At 36.6% G+C, this 18,251-nt stretch overlaps 2 protein-coding genes across 4 annotated transcripts in view; one reads left to right on the top strand and one right to left on the bottom strand.

Annotated features, from left to right (window-relative positions):
• gabrb3 (gamma-aminobutyric acid type A receptor subunit beta3) overlaps positions 1-18,251 on the top strand; it is a 144,763-nt gene that overhangs the window by 28,251 nt on the left and 98,261 nt on the right. The gene's annotated exons all lie outside the window — the stretch shown is intronic.
• Positions 1-18,251, bottom strand: part of gabra5 (gamma-aminobutyric acid type A receptor subunit alpha5) — an 80,006-nt gene that overhangs the window by 45,545 nt on the left and 16,210 nt on the right. Inside the window, exon 6 of the mRNA XM_022675796.2 lies at positions 6,907-6,989. Within this exon, the coding sequence (XP_022531517.1) occupies positions 6,907-6,989 (83 nt within the window). The remainder of the gene's footprint in view (positions 1-6,906; positions 6,990-18,251) is intronic.

Raw genomic sequence — 18,251 nt, 5'->3', positions numbered from 1 at the left:
CTTAAGAATATAGGGAGGAATATTTTAACTGGCGGAGTGTTTATAACCAAACAGATCGTATTTTCTCGTTCTCTTTAACTCAAAATCTTTCAATAAACAGCAATAATGGAACTGTGGTATAATTGCAATAATACACTCTAGGTTCATGCTATAACGTGTGATATTGGCACTGCTCAGGTTAACCATGATGCTAACAGCCAGCCTCAGCAGGACAGATCCATGCTGCTATCCAACACAGCAGCCAAGCTCGGCAAGGTTGGATCATGTTAACCATGATGCTAACAGCCAGCCTCAGGAGGAATAGAGCCATGCTGCTAACAGACACAGCAGACGGGGTTTATTAAAATTGAATCAGGTAAATAGTGATGCTAACAGCCAGGCTTAGCCTTGTTGGAGGGTCTTAGCTGTGAACTGATTAGCAGGGCTAGAGCCATGATGCTAATAGACACAGCAGCTGGGAGTGTCAGATTTGGTTCAGTTTAGCTGTGAAGTTAACAGTCTGTGCCGTCAGGTTTAGTACCACAGTGCTAACAGACACAGCAGCCGGGATCAGGTTAACCATGATGCTAACAGCCAGGCTCAGCGCTATTGGAGTGTGTTTGCTGTGATGCTAAAAGTGGTACCTGGCAGGGTTAGAGCCATAATGCTAATAGACACAGCAGTCAGGCTTAGGAAGTTTGGATCAGGTTAACAGTGATGCTAACAGCCAGGCTCAGCACTATTGGAGTGTGTTAGCTGTGATGCTAAAAGTAGCACTTGGCAGGGTTAGAGCCATGATGCTAACAGATACAGCAGTCAGGCTTAGGAAGTTTGGATCAGGTTAACAGTGATGCTAACAGCCAGGCTCAGCTTTGTTGGAGGGTGCTAGCTGTGATGCTAATAGTTCAGAAGGGTTAGAGCCATGATGCTAATAGACACAGCAGCCAGGCGTATCAGGTTTGATGCAGTTTAGCTGTGATTTTAACAGTCTGCGTCATCAGGTTCACCATGATGCTAACAGCCAGGCTCAGCACTATTGGAGTGTGTTTGCTGTGATGCTAAAAGTGGTACCTGGCAGGGTTAGAACCATGATGCTAACAGACACAGCAGCTGTGCTCAGCAAAGATGGAGCTTGTGAGCTAGGATGCTAACATCTGGGCCCAGCCATGATGGAACAGACAAACAGTGGAAGGTATGTTAATGTTAAAAGCAATTTGTGCTTTAGTGTCTGACTAAGTTTTGTTTTTTAAATTTCGATTAGCACATGCAGTCGTTTTTAGTATTGAGGACACATGATTTTTGGCTTTCGGTCAAGTAGAAAGCCCTTAGTCAGGGGCAGTCCTGAAGCACAGCGAGAGACTGAAACAGAGATGGCAGGGGAGAGAGAGAGTGTGTGTCTGTGTGTGTGTGAGTCATGGAAGGGCAGGGAGAGGTGACTCCCTCAGTCCTCTCATTACTCTGCTGTCAAAACATGAAAAGAGTCAGAGAGAAATGATGCATCAGCATCCTCACTTACCCCCATTTCTCCCTCTCACTGCTCTGCCTCCACTGCTGCTGCACTTTCTCTTCCTATACACGGGCTCCTGGCCAAGCTGTGCAGCACTGGGTAATGTTCTCACAGTAAAGAAGAGGCTATTTTTAGCTAGATTACACCTATACTACACTAAGGCAGTCCTGAGTCCTGCTGGAGCTCCGATGTTCTAAAACAGCTTTAGTTCAGTTTCTCATAATGATAAGGATCATAATGACTGAAATCTTGGAGGACATAAAATCTATCAAGACCTGAAATCTTGGGAGACATAAAATCTGCCAAGACCTGAAATCTTGGACCTCATTAATCTACCAAGACCTGAAATCTTGGAGGACAGGAAATCTGCCAAGACCTGAAATCTTGAAGAACATAAAATCTGCCAAGACCTGAAATCTTGGAGGACAGAAAATCTACCAAGACCTGAAATCTTGGACCACAATAATCTGCCAAGACCTGAAATCTTGGACCACATTAGTCTACCAAGACCTGAAATCTTGGAGGACATAAAATCTGCCAAGACCTGAAATCTTGGAGGACAGAAAATCTACCAAGACCTGAAATCTTGGACCACATTAATCTGCCAAGACCTGAAATCTTGAAGAACATAAAATCTACCAAGATCTGAAATCTTGGAGGACATAAAATCTACCAAGACCTGAAATCTTGGACCACATTAATCTACCAAGACCTGAAATCTTGGACCACATTAATCTACCAAGACCTGAAATCTTGGGAGATATAAAATCTACCAAGACCTGAAATCTTGGACCACATTAATCTACCAAGACTTGAAATCTTGGACCCCATTAATCTACCCAGACCTGACATGGAGAACCTTGGAGAACATAAAATCCACCAAAATCTGAAATCTTGGAGGACATAAAATCTACCAAGACCTGAAATCTTGGAGAACATAAAATCCACCAAGATCTGAAATCTTGGAGGACATGAAATCTACCAAGATCTAAAATCTTGGAGGAAATAAAATCTACCAAGACCTGAAATCTTGAAGAACATAAAATCTACCAAGACCTGAAATCTTGGGAGACACAAAATGTGCAAAGACCTGAAATCTTGTAGGATATGAAATCTGAAGCAGAAACTTATGCTGCACACAGTAGACCTAAGCCATCAAATGTTTTGTTCCCATGTTAAGCTGTCTTCATTACGGGTGGGCGATATGGCCCTAAAATAATATCTTGATATTTCAGGGTACCTTTGCGATAACAATATTTTTGGCAATATGTAAAAAAATACTTTTTTTACAAAGACAACAAAATAAGCATAAAAGATGCATATTTAGCATAATTATAAAAATTTCATACATTTAATAGAAACAAAAAAAAAAATTCAGGAACAGAAACGTACCTAGAATTTGATTTTTGATACTCAGGGATTACAATCATGTTTTACACACAACCATTTGCACTCAGCACTCATTCCAAACATCCACACACACAAACATCTTTAAGAAGCGCCAGTGTCAACTCTGACATGATCTAAAAGAAACACTTTTTACTGTATATGAGATCTGCAACAACATAACTGCACACATCACGCAGTACACCGAGGAACATCAACTATATTTTCATTCAGTCTAATTTTAGAGAGAACTGTGACAGCAGACCACACGGTAATCTGTCTCAGGATTTAGCAAGCCACGCTACATCTGCTTATAGAGAACCCTGATTACAACAGCAACACAAAAGAACAGTGCAAAGGTCAGAACAAGAAAAAACAATCTTCAGACTTCAGTGAATGTGGACATTGTTAGCAGATCTACACATGGCTGGAGAAGAGCTTGTGGTCCCCTTTGATAATCATTATTTAAACGTTATTAAATAAATATTTGAGGGCCAATAATTGGCAGCAAATAGTTGCATTGCTTATATAAATTCAATGGGTCAGAGCCATGTAAAATGTGTGCCATTGCAAAAAAGACGTAGTTAAATCAGTTTAAGTCACTCAGTTTGTTTGAGTGCTAAAATGAACACCCTATGTCCAAGAGAAGAAAAATCTTAGTTGTAGATTCTTTAGCAACAATGAAAAAATATATACACAATGGTAAACTGCAGTGCCATGAAAAAGTATTTGTCCACTTACAGATTTTTTTTGTTTAGCTTTTTTTCCATACTGACATTTTTTCCAGATTAATAAACTAACTTACAAATACAACCTAAGTAAATACAAAAAGCAGTTTTTAAATTAGGATTTTATTTATTAAGAAAAAAAAGTGATCCAAACCCACTTGGTTCTATGTAAAGAAAAAAAGTACTTGGGTTCTGCAGCAGGACAATGACCCACAGAGATGATGTGGCATTATTTTAAACAGGCTGTTCATACTCTAAAACCCTTTAACTGGCTGAGATAAAACAATTCTGTAACAAAGAGTGGACCCAAATTCCTCCACATATGTGAAAGACTCATTGCTAGTTATCGCAAACACTTGTTTGCAGTTGTTTCCACCAAGAGTGGCACAAGTAAGTTGTTATTTAGAGGGTAAAAACTTTTCCACATAGGGAAAACATTTTTTTCCCTTAATTATAGAAATGATCATTTAAAAATGCTCTATGAAATCATTCCCTAGGCCTGTCACAATAATTACATGAACGATTTATTGTATGATATACAAACATAACCTCAGTTTTGCTAACCTTGATATATATATCGCACAATCTTTTTTTAATTTTTTGTTGTTTTTTTGTGTGGAGAAAAAACTCATGCAAATGAGCGGGTAGGTTGACTTATGTTTATGTTTAACATTTTTATGATTTTTAGAATATTTAAAAAAAAAATATTTAAAAAAATTTAACATAGTTTCTCTTTATTATGCTTTTAAAATTGTATTTTATGACAATAATGTTTGAAAACACTGTAAGAAAGAAAATGTAATCCATGTCGCTTTGCCATCTAACCATGTTTTCACACCAGCAGCCGTTTCCTACGGGATAACGCGATTTGTAGCCATGAATTAGCGTCAAGTGAAAAGCGACATGGAGAAAGAGCGGCAAGCAACAAATCGAGTTGAGATTTTCGTAACTTCATGCAAATGAATTATGACTTGGTAAAGCGACATTTTAAGCTGATTGGGTTCCTATTCTCAACAGTGTGGCGCTAAACATGACACAGAGGCTCATATCCGCTGATTCTCCTTTTCCCATTTTATATGAGACACCTTTGCACACACACACACACACACACACAGGGACAATCTGAAGAAAAGAAAGACAGTAGCACATAATATATATAGCAATAGATATTGTGTTTGTTTGGTTATTACATTTACTTTTTACACACCCACACATAACCAAACAAGCCGCCTCGAACACTCCCACAAGAGCTGGTCTTAACACAGTGTAATTTATCCAGGTGCAGCAGCACCACATTATCACATAAACAGCAATATAAACCAGTCTGGTGTTGTGGTTCATCAATCTGATGCTATATGTGTGTATGTGTTTCCGTATAACAGTATGTCACCATGTAAATGGTTATAAAAGTTATTGAAGTTGAAAAAAAAAAGATTATATCAAATGACATAACAGCTCACAGTGATTTAAAGTGTGAGATGATGTGTGATGACTTGCTTTTGAAATAATGCTGTTGGTTATAAATATGCATTACTTTAGTGAGGAACATTAGCTTTATAGTTGCTAAGTGCTTAACCTAAATTAATCAGACACAAAGCATGTCTAAATCATCCTTAGTTATTTATATTGTTTTCTCCCAAGAGAAATTCCACATGTTTCGTCCTCTTAATAATAATGTTGTTCATGTTATACTGTGTTTATTGAGCTTTCTCACCTGCTTTGCTTTGTTCAGTTTATTCTGAACCAAAATTGTAGGTATGAAGAGTGCTGTGAACCACAGTTTGAGGACTTTAACTTTGTCAGATCAATTTTTTTTTATTTCTCCCATTTTTCCCCCAATTTAGCTTGGCTAATCGCCTACTCAGCTATATATCTCCCAACAATAGTGATGCCTCACTACAAGGAAAGGTGAAGACTAGCACGTGCCTCCTCCTACACACGTGAAGTCAGCCACCACCTCTTTTCAAACTGCTGCTGATGCAGCATTGCAAAGTAGCATCACAGCGCACTCTGAGGTAAACGCAGTGTCTCGGTTCTATATATCATATATATATATATATATATATATATATATATATATATATATATCAGCTCACAGACGCCTTGTGCTGAGTTACATCACCCTTTATAGTGATGAGGGGAAAGAGTACCATCTTCCCACCCAGAGAGCGCAAGGCTAATTGTGCTCTCTCAGGGCTCCGGCAAGCTACATGACTGGGATTCGAACCATTGATCTCCCGATCATAGTGGCAGGGCTTTAGACCGCTCGACCACTTGGTGCCCCATGAAAGCACTTTATAAGATGGTTCGGACATTCAGACAAATTGCTCAAAAAATAAGGCAAGCTATTATCACCTATTAAACAATAGAAGAACAAAAAGAACCAGTGTTGTGTTAAAATCCAAGTCCCTTTTGTGTGCTTGAGGGTCACAAAGCAGTCTGGGCACAAACACTAATACTTATGTTACTCCTGTATCTACTGTAACTGTAGACAAGGAGGCAGAATTTAGCATAACACCTGGAAAGGCATCACATGAAGGGTGAAGACATACGCCTCCTCCGACACATGTGAAGTCAGCCACCACCTCTTTTTAAACTGCTGCTGATGCAGCATTGCCCAATAGCATCATAGCGCACTTAGAGGAAAGTGCAGCGAGTTCTGATACATCAGCTCACAGATGCCTTGTGCTGATCGACATTACCTTAGGAGTGAGAGAGCAAGGCCAATTGTGGTCTCTCAGGGCTCCGGCAAGCTACATGACCAGGATATCGAACCATTGATCTCCCGGTCATAGTGGCAGCGCTTCAGACCGCTGGACCACTTGGTGCCCCTGTGAAAGGATTTTTTTTGTAGATGGTTTGAACCTTCTGACAAGTTACTGAAAATTGAGGCAAGCTATTATCACCTATCAAACCATAAAAGAAGAAAAAGAACCAGTGTTGTGTTGAAATCCAAGTCCCCATTGTATGCTTGAGCCTCACAAAGCAGTCTGGGCACAAACACTAATATTTATGTTACTCCTGTATCTACTGTAACTGTAGACAGGGAGGCAGAATCTAGCACAACACCTAGAAAGGCATCACAATGAACTGCAAACATTCTACAAACCAATTGGTGTCAAGTACCAGAAAACACAGGCTCAGAACATTATTTAAGCCGTGAAACCAAAACAATGTAGCTAACTGTGGTCCGGATTGTGGTCTGGATTTCCAGGTGTAAAAACATTCTTCAAATATCAGAAATATTTGTTTGCTCAGTCATGAGCAAGAAGTCTGAACAGAAGCTAAAAGAATAAATTCACTTACAGCTTCCAAACTTGAGGGGACAGGCATGAGCATCCATGGGGAAATCTTCCAGCTGCATTGGACATTCAGCAGATATGGTCAGTCTGGGGGGGAAGAAAGTGAAATTACGATCAATTCCTTCATCAGAAATAAAACAATTATGAATGAATTTTGCGATAAAGACAACCCTGATTCATTTTAAAAGTGCCACTTTGGTCCAGCTCAGGGATAGCCGACAGCAATCCTCAGTCTGGAACAGAATTGCGTACGGAAAATAAGCTTTATTAAACAGCTTTAGTTTTTAGAGAGATCGGGCATTGATTTCACTGCATGCTTCTGAATGTGAGATTGGGCTGCGCAGGTTAAAGCAAAACCACAGCCAGCGCCATGATAACGACAATGATGATCATCATCATTATCATGGTGGCCACTCCGTAATCCATTCTCAGAAAGAGGGTAATCCCGCTCTGTAAATGAAACTGCTCTCTGGAATGCTCTGTGTGTGTGTGTGTGTGTGTGTGTGTCTGTTCCTGTGTGTGATCCAAAATGTATTTATAGAACAAGGGTGCCACCATGCTACCACAAGTGAGAACGTTGCCAAAAAACCGAAGCAAATCACTGCTAAATTAGGCCCAGCTTATGACTACTCTCACACACACACACACACACACACACACAGAGACAAGAACATGCAGTCACATACACACACATACACACAAACACACAAACACACACACACACACACACACACACACACACACACACACTATATTGCATTTCTCTGTTATCACTGTTTTCATTCTATTGTGTTTTAAAGCGTACAGTCTGGTGCAGTAAGTATAGTATTTGTCATGAACTCACACTGCCACCTACTGGATTAAATAAAGTATATTCAAACAAATGACTAAATAATTTAAGAAATGAATGAATAAGTAAGCAAATACATAAGTAAGTAAATACATAATTAAATAAATAAAACAACATATATAAAACATTTATTTTGCACAATATGGGGAGCTGCCAGTTTTAGCAATAAGCTTTCTTCTTCAGGTTCGTCAAACTCTATAGGTTGGTTTTCCAGACAGAAATTAAGACAAATCCTAGTCAACATCATTTTAAACAGAGAATCTCCATTCACCATGCTGTGCAGTCCAGGACTAAGCTTATTCCTTATCTAGGAAACCAACCCTATACAGCTCTGGTAAAAAATAAGAGAAAATGAATTAAGAGAAAACTGCAGAAAATAAGAAATGCCAGAAATAACAAAAACTATACAGAACTTTTACACCTCAAATAATGAAAAGAAAAAAAAGTTCATATTCATACAGTTCCAAAATCAATATTTGTTGCAATAATCAGAGTTTTTTTATGTATCTTGGTATGTTCTCCTCCACCAGTCTTACACACTGTTTTTGGATAACTTTATGCCACTCCTGGTGCAAAAATCCAAGCAGTTCAGTTTATCTTGATTATATTCCAGAGGTTTTCAATTTGGTAAAGTCCAGAGCTGTATATTTAACATAACATTTAAAGAAGATTCTTCCATATAATAATAGTAAAAATAATAACAAGACAAAAAAAGAAAAAATATATAGAATTACTTATTGTTGAGATGATACATAAATCAAATAAAACAATCCATTAGCATATAGTAAGTTTTTTATGCTTACTCTCAGTCAGTAAGTGTGGTGTAATAATAGATAATAACATATTTGGACAGTTCTGTCATTATGTCATATATATAGGTATTGGCCGATAATTGTTTTTTTTAGTATCATTATATCGGCCGGAATGGGCAAAATTCCCACATCGGTGCATCTCTATTAGCAGTTCAGATTGATGAAGTGAGGCTTTCCCTACTGTATGTTGGGAAAATGCCTTCAACCTTCCATTTATTTTTCATTTGTTTTTTTTTTAGAGTAGATTACTTATTAAAATGCTGAATTAATTACACTGTTTAAAAAATAAATAAATGGTCTTAAATATGATTTACATAAGGAATTTGCGTTAGGCCAAAACATGCAGATTTGAGGTCATGTGCTGGAATATAAACAATGTAGATCTGTATCCATTTCCCTACATACTTTATTATAATCCTTTTATCCTGTTCTTCAATGGTCAGAACCCCACAGGAAAGACCACCACAAAATCAATTTGTATTTCAATTTGTATAGCAGGTCAGTGGCACTGTTATGCAGCAGATCCAGTATCTGTGTCATTCAGGATTTAAGAGCACTCAGAAAAGTAATGGACACGTGAAACTGTGAGTTCAACAAAAAAGAGTCTTTATATAAGAAAAATGTAAATCAAAAATCTTCTTTTTTACAGTTTCCTTTCAATAATTCCAAACACAGTAAGCACGGTCAAAAAACTGTGTGAATCCGTGCTCTCCAATCCTTCACTAAATCAGCTAGTGCTCTACCAGCTCAAGAGCATCCTTTTGCTCACTATCAAAATAAGAGTCCTGTAATAAATTTACAGTTCAATTACACTGGCATTAGGATTACCTTCATGAAATAATACAAATATTACAAAATACTCAAAAACAAATAAAACAAATATAAAATCTTATTTATGGCTCTAACAGGCACTGACATGGTGCTGGTACGAGAGGATCAGACACAGCAGTGCTGCTGGAGTTTTTAAACACTTCATTGTGACCGCTGGATTAAGAATAATCCACCAACCAGACATATTCAGCCAAGAGCGTTCTGTGTCCCCTGATTAAGGACCAGAGAATGACCATCACAACTGTGCAGCAACAGATTCTTCTGTTGAGCTTCTTTCTCTGACTTTATATCTAAAAGATATCTATGGAGGTTCTGACTATTAAAGAACATGGTGAATTGAGGATAATAAAGTATACAGAAAAACAGATTTCAGATTATAGAAATAAAAAGTGCTAATAATATTTACGCAGTGAAACTGATAAGATGGACATCAAGTGTAGCAACATATTATACTGTCATAATATTGTGGATTGACTGTCCAGCAAAAAAAAAAATAATAATAATAATAATAATTCTGCATGTTACAAAGGCATGTACATGTTTACCTGCAGTTCACTGGGATATAAAAAGATCTAACTTGATCAAGATTTCCAAAATGCTAAACAGACCTAGTTTCTCATAAAGAGCTTTCTCTGAAATTTGCTTCCACAAATCAGTACTTCATTTTTTCACATTTCTCAGAAAAAAAAGTAAATGTCTAAAAAAAGTAAATCATCAGATCAGATTAATGAAACTAGATCTTCTGTTTCCTGGAAATATTAGAGAAGGTAAAACGCAGAAAAAATACATGGATAGGAAACATTTTTAAATACTGGAATGAATAAATCATAAATATGCAGAATACCATATTGAATATAAAAGCAATCTTTTACAGTATACAGATAAGTCTACTTTTAGCTATAAATGTATTTTTAGTGATGATAATGTACTATAATCTACTATAAGACTACAGCTAATCCGTGCCTAGAAAAGCAGCTCTTTAAGTTGAGTTATTACACCACATGCACGGGAGGACACAGGCAGCTCTGCTCATAGCTCTGCTATGATACAGGTTTGAGTTGTGTTGTGTGGCACAATATTCTTAAGCATTTAGCTTTTAGCACTTCCTGTATGAAGCAGTATGAAGGCTTCATGTACATATTCTGTTATGTCATTCTGTTATTACTGGGGTAATAGTAATGAAGCACATACATTCATAAGTGATTCAAGTGTAACATGCATTCTGTTTATTAAAAGTACAATTAATCTAATTAATAGGTGTGATAAATGTACAAGCTGTATGTTTTAAACATATTTATAATATATAAAAATATAGTATAATATATTTATAATATAAACATATTTATATTGATTGCTTTTGTTATGATTAGTCAATTTACAAAATATTTAGTAAAAGATTAAAATGTCTTTATTTAAACTAATATTTCTTCATTCTTGAAGAACTTAAGTACTTAAATAAATGAAAAATTATAATAACACAATCCAGTGCTCTTAACTGACTGCATACATACATATATATATATATATATATATATATATATATATATATATATATATATATATATATTTTTTTTTTTTTTTTTTTTTTTTTTGGTGTTACAAACAAACACTGATACTTTATTTTTTATATAAAATTTGAATGTATAAATATAACCATAAATAATAGATTTTAAACATTTCTCCTCTTTTTTTGTTTGTTTTATTTGAACTGACTTTTTTTTACAAAACAACTAAAATGTCCTTTTTATACACTTATATTTGTACAATAATTAAGATACTTCAAACAAAATAACTAACTAACAATAGTGTAAAGGAGAGAAATTATTGATATATGGTTATTCATTGAATGAGATAAAATAATTGTAACAGTATAAAATGAGATAAACGAACACGTATCAAATCCAGAACCCCTGCAGTAGTGAAGAGGATTGAATCTGAGGTGTAAATACTGGTGTAATAATACTAAAACACAGGCGTGTGTTTACTTGTGTCTCTGCACTCAGCAGCTGTGAGTCATATTCAGTGTGGGTGAGTGAGTGAGTGCAGAACCGCAGCAGCTCTGCAGAGACTCTCTTCTGCTGTCCTGCATCCCCCTCTAGTGGACTCCATATTAACTGCTATCCTTCATCCTCATCACATGACCTGCTAGATTACACTCAGATAGTCTTATCTTCTCCTTTAAACGTCATTCATTCAGACTCCATTACTATCACACGCTGTTTCCCGGACCCTCCTTAAAGGTCCTGAGAGTCCCTTGGTCCGCCGGTGTGTCTATATGTCCTGTGATCATCAGCCGGCTGCTGTACAACACAGAGGCTTTCTCACTCCCTGCTGGAAGCAAGTATCATAATGGCACTCAGTGCATACTGATTACTCTGCTGAGATTTACTACATCCTAATGGATGTCCCTCTAAACTGCTGCTCATTTAAGATCAATGTCTGCTGCTGGAGGAGGGCAGCGGCAAAGTCATTTACAAGAGAGAGGCTGAGCAGCCAGCATCAGATACACACAATGCTTCCCAGTGTGGGTTCATTCTATTCTCTCCTTTACAAAACAAAAGAAAGATAACATCAGGGAATAATAATGTTAAATTTAACTTTTGTAGTAGAAGTGCATTTTCAAAGTGAAAATATCCAATTTTTATGTTTTTATTATTAAAGTTGTGAAAGTAGTGAGAGAGTAAAAATTAGTATTTGGTGATTTTTTTAATGTTACTATAAAAGCAAAAACTGACATTAAACTGAATGAATTATTATCCATTTAAAAAGTGAAAAAAAAATAATAAAATCACTGCAGCACAAAAAAATGTAAATGCATGTAGGAGTGTGCTATATTGTATCGTACATAAAAATATTGTTGTTATGACTTTTCAAAATGTCTACATTGTATTATAAGCAATATACTGTATTGTAGACTGTAAGCAGTCTATTTTCAGTGAGTAATATTTGGCTATATTCTTTTGAGCTTTTTGTACAGTTATTTATGTTAGCAGCTTATATGCATGCACTAAATATGTTGCATTTAAATTTTGTGTTACATTTTTGGTTGGCAAATAGAAAGAGAAGGATATATATATATATATATATATATATATATTGTCTAGTTTATGCAAATACAGAATGCAAGTACACAGAATATATGTAAGTTTAGTCTTATATGCTTATTAACCAAAAATAAGCAATCAAAAAATGTAAATCAGGAAAATATCACAGCTTGGCTAAAATTTGGATAAAAAATCTGAATAATGAGACTTGTGCTTATTTTCAGTTTAAATTACTTAAAATGAGGTGAAAATACTAAGTAATAATGATTAAGATCAGTATTTCTAAAATAAGCAAAGTAAGCAAAATCTTACACTTACACAGAAGTAAAAGCAAGGAAACATTTTTATTAGAGAGGAAATTTTGAATTATTAGAGAAATTAGACTTATTAAGATTTGTGACCTGGTATAAACAGTGTCAAAATGACCACTGACTGGCCTAAATACTCTGAAAAGAAGACAAGATAAGTATCAAAGAAAAAAATGATGGACGGAATTTATAGAGATTTATATATCTTTGGTTTTTTTCCCTTTTCATGTATTTTATCAGTCAGGTTGTAGGGGCAGTAAAGCCACTCTGCTGAAGTACAGCGTAATACAGGAGTTTCAGTTAGGTTTTCTAGCACCGAGAGGCTGGAGCAGCATTAGCATTAGCTGCTAACCGCACTACGCGCTAGCTCTTTCGCCATGTCATGTTTCACAATGTTGCCTGCTGCTAACCCTGGCTAGCACTGCTGGAGCAGCATTAGCATTACCACACCTTATAATCCAGTGCACCTTATGTATGAAAATAGACTAGAAAATATACGTTCATTGATAGTGTGCCTTATAATCCGGTGCGCCTTATAGTGTAATTTTGCCAAAGGAAAGAGTCTTAATTCATACCATTTCTGAAGTTTAAGTTTGTAGCTTTCTTCTTGTTCTTTTTTTACTCAACGCCACCAATCATTCTGGAGGCCACTGTAAATGCTTTAAACGAATTCTAAAACTGGGAGGGGGTCTCAGGGAGTGTTAGGAGATGAGGCAGATGAGTGGGCCTCACACTGAGAATGCTGAGAGAGTGTGTAATTATTGGAGGGGGTTGCATTGAGAACTGCCTGCTAAGTGTATAATTTACAGCCCTGGGCCGTCCTCTCTGAAGGTCAAATGGTGGGTTGCCGTACTGGAAGAGTGAATGACCTGTAGATAAAAGCAGAGCCAGAAAAATCACACACCCTGCTGTAGGGGCACTAATATTTCCCTGCGGCAGAGGAGGAAAGTAATGAGATCTGATCACTGAGTTCTCCAGATGTAACCTCCGGTTCAGCGGAGCACCACACACTGACCTCACATACTCATCATCATTTCCTCTGACCACAACGTACAGAGGAATTCCCAAAGCTACAGAACAACAACACTCCAGTATATCATACCACCAATTAATAACTCAACTGTGTTTAATGATGTGCTTTTGAAATGGCTTTTGATAATTACATTATCAACTTATTATACAATAAGTTTACATTACCGCAATAATATTTGATAATCATGATATGGTCTACTGTGTTTGTTTGTATGTTTGTTCACATATATAACAGTAGTAACATAATTTGACCAATCTTTTAATAACTGTGACTCCATACACACAGTGTGGTTTACAGTAAGTGAAGAAAAATGTATATGTATTTCACAAAGGTGTTGTCTTTAAAATGGTATAATTTATTTGCTTTGTTATGCTATTCTATTATCATTGTATCAGTAGCATTTAAATAGTATTAAAATGACAATACAATTGTTTATTAGAGTAACAAGCGTAACTGTCATTATAATGTGGAGTTTTATAACGTAAATTTGGGAGTTTGATCCACGCCCTTACTCCTCCCACTCTTCAACCTATATAAACCGTCACTTCCTCTCTACGTGTGCATTGAACAACCTTGCCCCCACCTCCTCCCCATCTTCCTCCTTAATTTATTTTCTCCCTTTCTTTCCTTTCTTTATCTCTTTGTGTGTGTGGGGGGGGCTTCAGCTTCACACTTTTCCAGTGAAGCTGCCCCGAACTCCTGCCCAATCGTCTGAGTTCGCCCCCCTTCTCTTTTCCTTCTCTTTCAGTCAAGGGCGTGGGGAAATCAAAACAGTTGTTATACAGTTGTTGGCTACATCTTTTACACAGAAAAGTCAATACTAGAATTTTAAGAGTGTTAGTAGCAGGCCCTGCATTAATGTTTGTAATCATGTTCTAAATTGTAAATAGATATACACAGTTCAGTCTTAATATAATAAACAGACAGACTGTAATCCTTCTGTTTTTCTGTATATTTTATTCTTCTCCTTTTACCCTATTCTTTAATTCTCAGGACCCTATAGGGCCATCACAGAGCAGCTACACTGCCTGGCCAAAAAAAAAAAACCTTGGATTTTACTAAGTAATGATCTGGATTTGCTGCAGTTGGTCAGGTTTAGATTCAGCAACAGTATGTGCTGAAAGACTACCTGCTGACTACCTGAATATACTGAATATAGACCATGGCCATATTCCAAGATGACAATTTCAGGATTCATGGGTCTGGAATTGTGAAAGAGTGATTCAGGGAGCATGAGATCATCATTTTCACACATGGATTGAGAGTCCAGACCTTAACCTCATTGAGAATCATCAATGCAGGACTAGAATATGGCCATCATAATCTGTGCAGCAACAGATTCAGAGCTTACAAGGTGAAAACACTGGGTAGGATTGTCCACAGTGTTTAAAAACTCCAGCAGCACTACTGTCTCTGATCCACTCATACCAACACAACATACACTAACACCTCATACACCACCACCATGTCCATGTCACTGCACCCAAATAATAGTGCCCTGTGGGGTTCTGACCATTAAAGCACAGGGTAAAAGGAAGATAATAACATATACAGAGAAACAGATACAAGACTAAATTCTGTAATAAGAAACTGTGAAACAAGTAAAAGGGTCTGTAGGCTTTCCAAATGCTATTTATATATGTAGGACTAATAATGATACATATGCTCTATTAATCACACACATTACTAAAAAGAATTAAAATAAGTAAATAAATGAATGGACTCTCTCACCATTTCCAAAGCAGCTGTTCCACTAATTAGTGTAGCTTAATGAGAGCATGCACAATTGACTGTTTCTGGTCCATCTCTCCTTTATTCGGTCTCCTAACCTGCTTTTTAACTCTAATAAAAGCCTGTAGACTCTGTTCCACTTTTAGAATGTGGGTGGTGAAGTGTTCTGGCCTGCTTTTTGTGCCAGTGGAGGTGCTCTGGTGCTCTGTACTCTCAAAGCAGCGCTGGCACACAGGGCCCGAGCATACAGTCTACCACACAGCTCCTTCCCTCAAAACACTCTGTTTATCCCTCCCTGAAAACACCCGTCATAATAACAGAGTGGAACTGACAACTCATAATGGCCTACACTGGAAACATACCTTATCAAATGCTGAAACTGTTTCCTTTTTCACATATTATTTATTGGGTATAAGCCTTGTGTGTATATTCAGTGTAATAAACTGTAAATACTGCACAGTTGAACTGTTCACAGCAATGCCAAGCATTATGACAAAAAAGTCGATGAATGAAATTCATATTAGATATATAGATATATATACATATATAGATTAATCTCAAATGTTTTGTTGTTTATTGTATAAAAGACAAGACGACAATTTTACACTTTAACTTTAGTATAAATTAACAGCTTATCTCCAACAACAGAGCTCTAATATAATGCAAGAAATAAAAATATAGCTAAAAGGGCATAGCGATGCTCATATTTTCAGAACTTAAAACAGTGACATGTTTAATTTATGATTGTGTTAAAAATTTCATTCTCCACAAAATCTTTTCGATCTCTTGCCTGCCTGCTTCTAATATGCTGCAATCAAATGCTTAGATCTTCAACATTCTGTCATAGATTCAGCATACTGTCAATCATCTTTCAGTTCAGAGGGGCACTGTGAAGTTCAGAGAGTAAACTCAATCGTAAAGGGCTGCTTGTCTAGCACTAAAAATTCCATTACTTTGAACACGATTCCTTTAAGTATCTGACTGTTGCTGCTGTACGCTTGGTTGTGGTTAAACATAGGCTTCAATGTTTGCAGTTTTGTGTGATAAGTGGCGTTTACTAGCTCGGCAGTGTGTTGTTATGTTCTCTTGAGAGGGGGATCTGGTTAGTGTTGTTAAAGGTCTTTCTTACTTTATTTACCCATGAGACACAATAGTTTTACACAATCTACATATTTGTAGTTTGAGTCAGGCAAACACAGAACACAAACTCCCTAGTTTCTTTTTGTGGCTGAACAAGGAAATGCAACATCCTGACTGAAGATCCTTACACAGAGATGCTGGAATCCTTAACTCTTTTATTTGATCTGACATTCAGGATCTGCTAAGTTAGAGGCATATTATGGGGCAATCATTAATCGCAATTTTTGGCTGACCAACAGGGGGATCTGATTGGTCCAGCAGACTAAGGTGCTGCCACTATTATCTGAGGATTGCAAATGCTCTTCCCCTTATTTCTCACAAAGTGATGTTGGTCAGCACAGGCATCTGTTAGCTGATGTATTAAAACTGGTTTGCTGCGCTTTCCTGAGAGCGTGCTTGCTGCCCAGTTTGATACTACAGCATGCTGGCTGGTTTCACATGTGTCAGTAGAGACATAGTTATTGCATCATTACTAATGATTGCAATTAGACTTTTATATAAGAGAGAAAACTGAATAAAGTAGAAATAAATAATAAAAAAAAGAAAATCAACTGACAATAATACAAAGCCAATTTCTAGTTTTTTTTTGTTTTTTGTTTTTTTTTTTACCAGTTTTTTACTTGCAGAATCTGTTACTGAATTGCTATATGTGTCAGTTACCAGCTGCTACCAGATGGTTGATAACCTTTTTTAAATTCTTATAAATTTAAGTTACCTTCAAAATACAAAAAAATAGTAAAACATTAATGATATGTAGAGCATGTACTTGTACAATGCATACATGCTAAATATGAGCTAATGCTTTGATACAGCTGAAGAAAAAACTTTAAGACATCAAGTATGCTCCTAAACAGCTTAAAAAGTGAATAAAAACATTCCTTTATCTCCTGGCTATGCTTTCTCACACCAATCCCCTCCATTGCTATCAGTAAGACAGGTTGTGTAAGAAAATAAAAATGGGTTTAGTGTTGATGCGTGTCTCATACAACTGCTCCTGTAATCCTGCATGAATACACCAGTGAACGATGCGGAACCTCAGCAGCAGAATGTTGCTGATGGTAGCAAGAGTGGAGAAAAAGTTTCTGGATGTGCGTCTGTGTCTGTATTTCTGTGTGTGTGTGTGTGTGTGTGTGTGTGCGCGCGCGGGTGCCCTTATAGCACGGTTAATGGAGCAGACAGTCCACGGAGAAAAGCTCGACAACAAGGGCATAAAAAACATACACTCACACTCTCTCCATGTTTCTCAGCCTCTACTGCCTCTCCTTTCCCTCTTTCTATATCTCTCCCCTAGCATTATCATGCTGTAGTGCACTAAAATGTTCTTGTAGCCACATTATTAATCAGTATAACGTTTTTGTACTTATTATACTTTAATTGTAAAAAAATAGAACAAAAGTCATACTTAAACTGCTAAGTGTACGTAACTGTACTAAAATGTAATAAACTATTTTAAATATACTTAAGTAACATTTGTATGTAACCCCATATTTTAAATAGGCTTACAGTAAAATTATAATATATTTAATGAGTATTACAGCTGTGTCACTATTATACACCGTGCATATTAGGAAGGTAATAAGAATTGAAGATAAATATATTT

The sequence above is a fragment of the Astyanax mexicanus genome, chromosome 5 (genome assembly GCF_023375975.1).
Source record: "Astyanax mexicanus isolate ESR-SI-001 chromosome 5, AstMex3_surface, whole genome shotgun sequence".
NCBI classification, from domain to species: domain Eukaryota; kingdom Metazoa; phylum Chordata; class Actinopteri; order Characiformes; family Acestrorhamphidae; genus Astyanax; species Astyanax mexicanus.
Note: the sequence above shows the minus strand (reverse complement) of the source record. Positions and strands in the feature narration are given on the sequence as shown.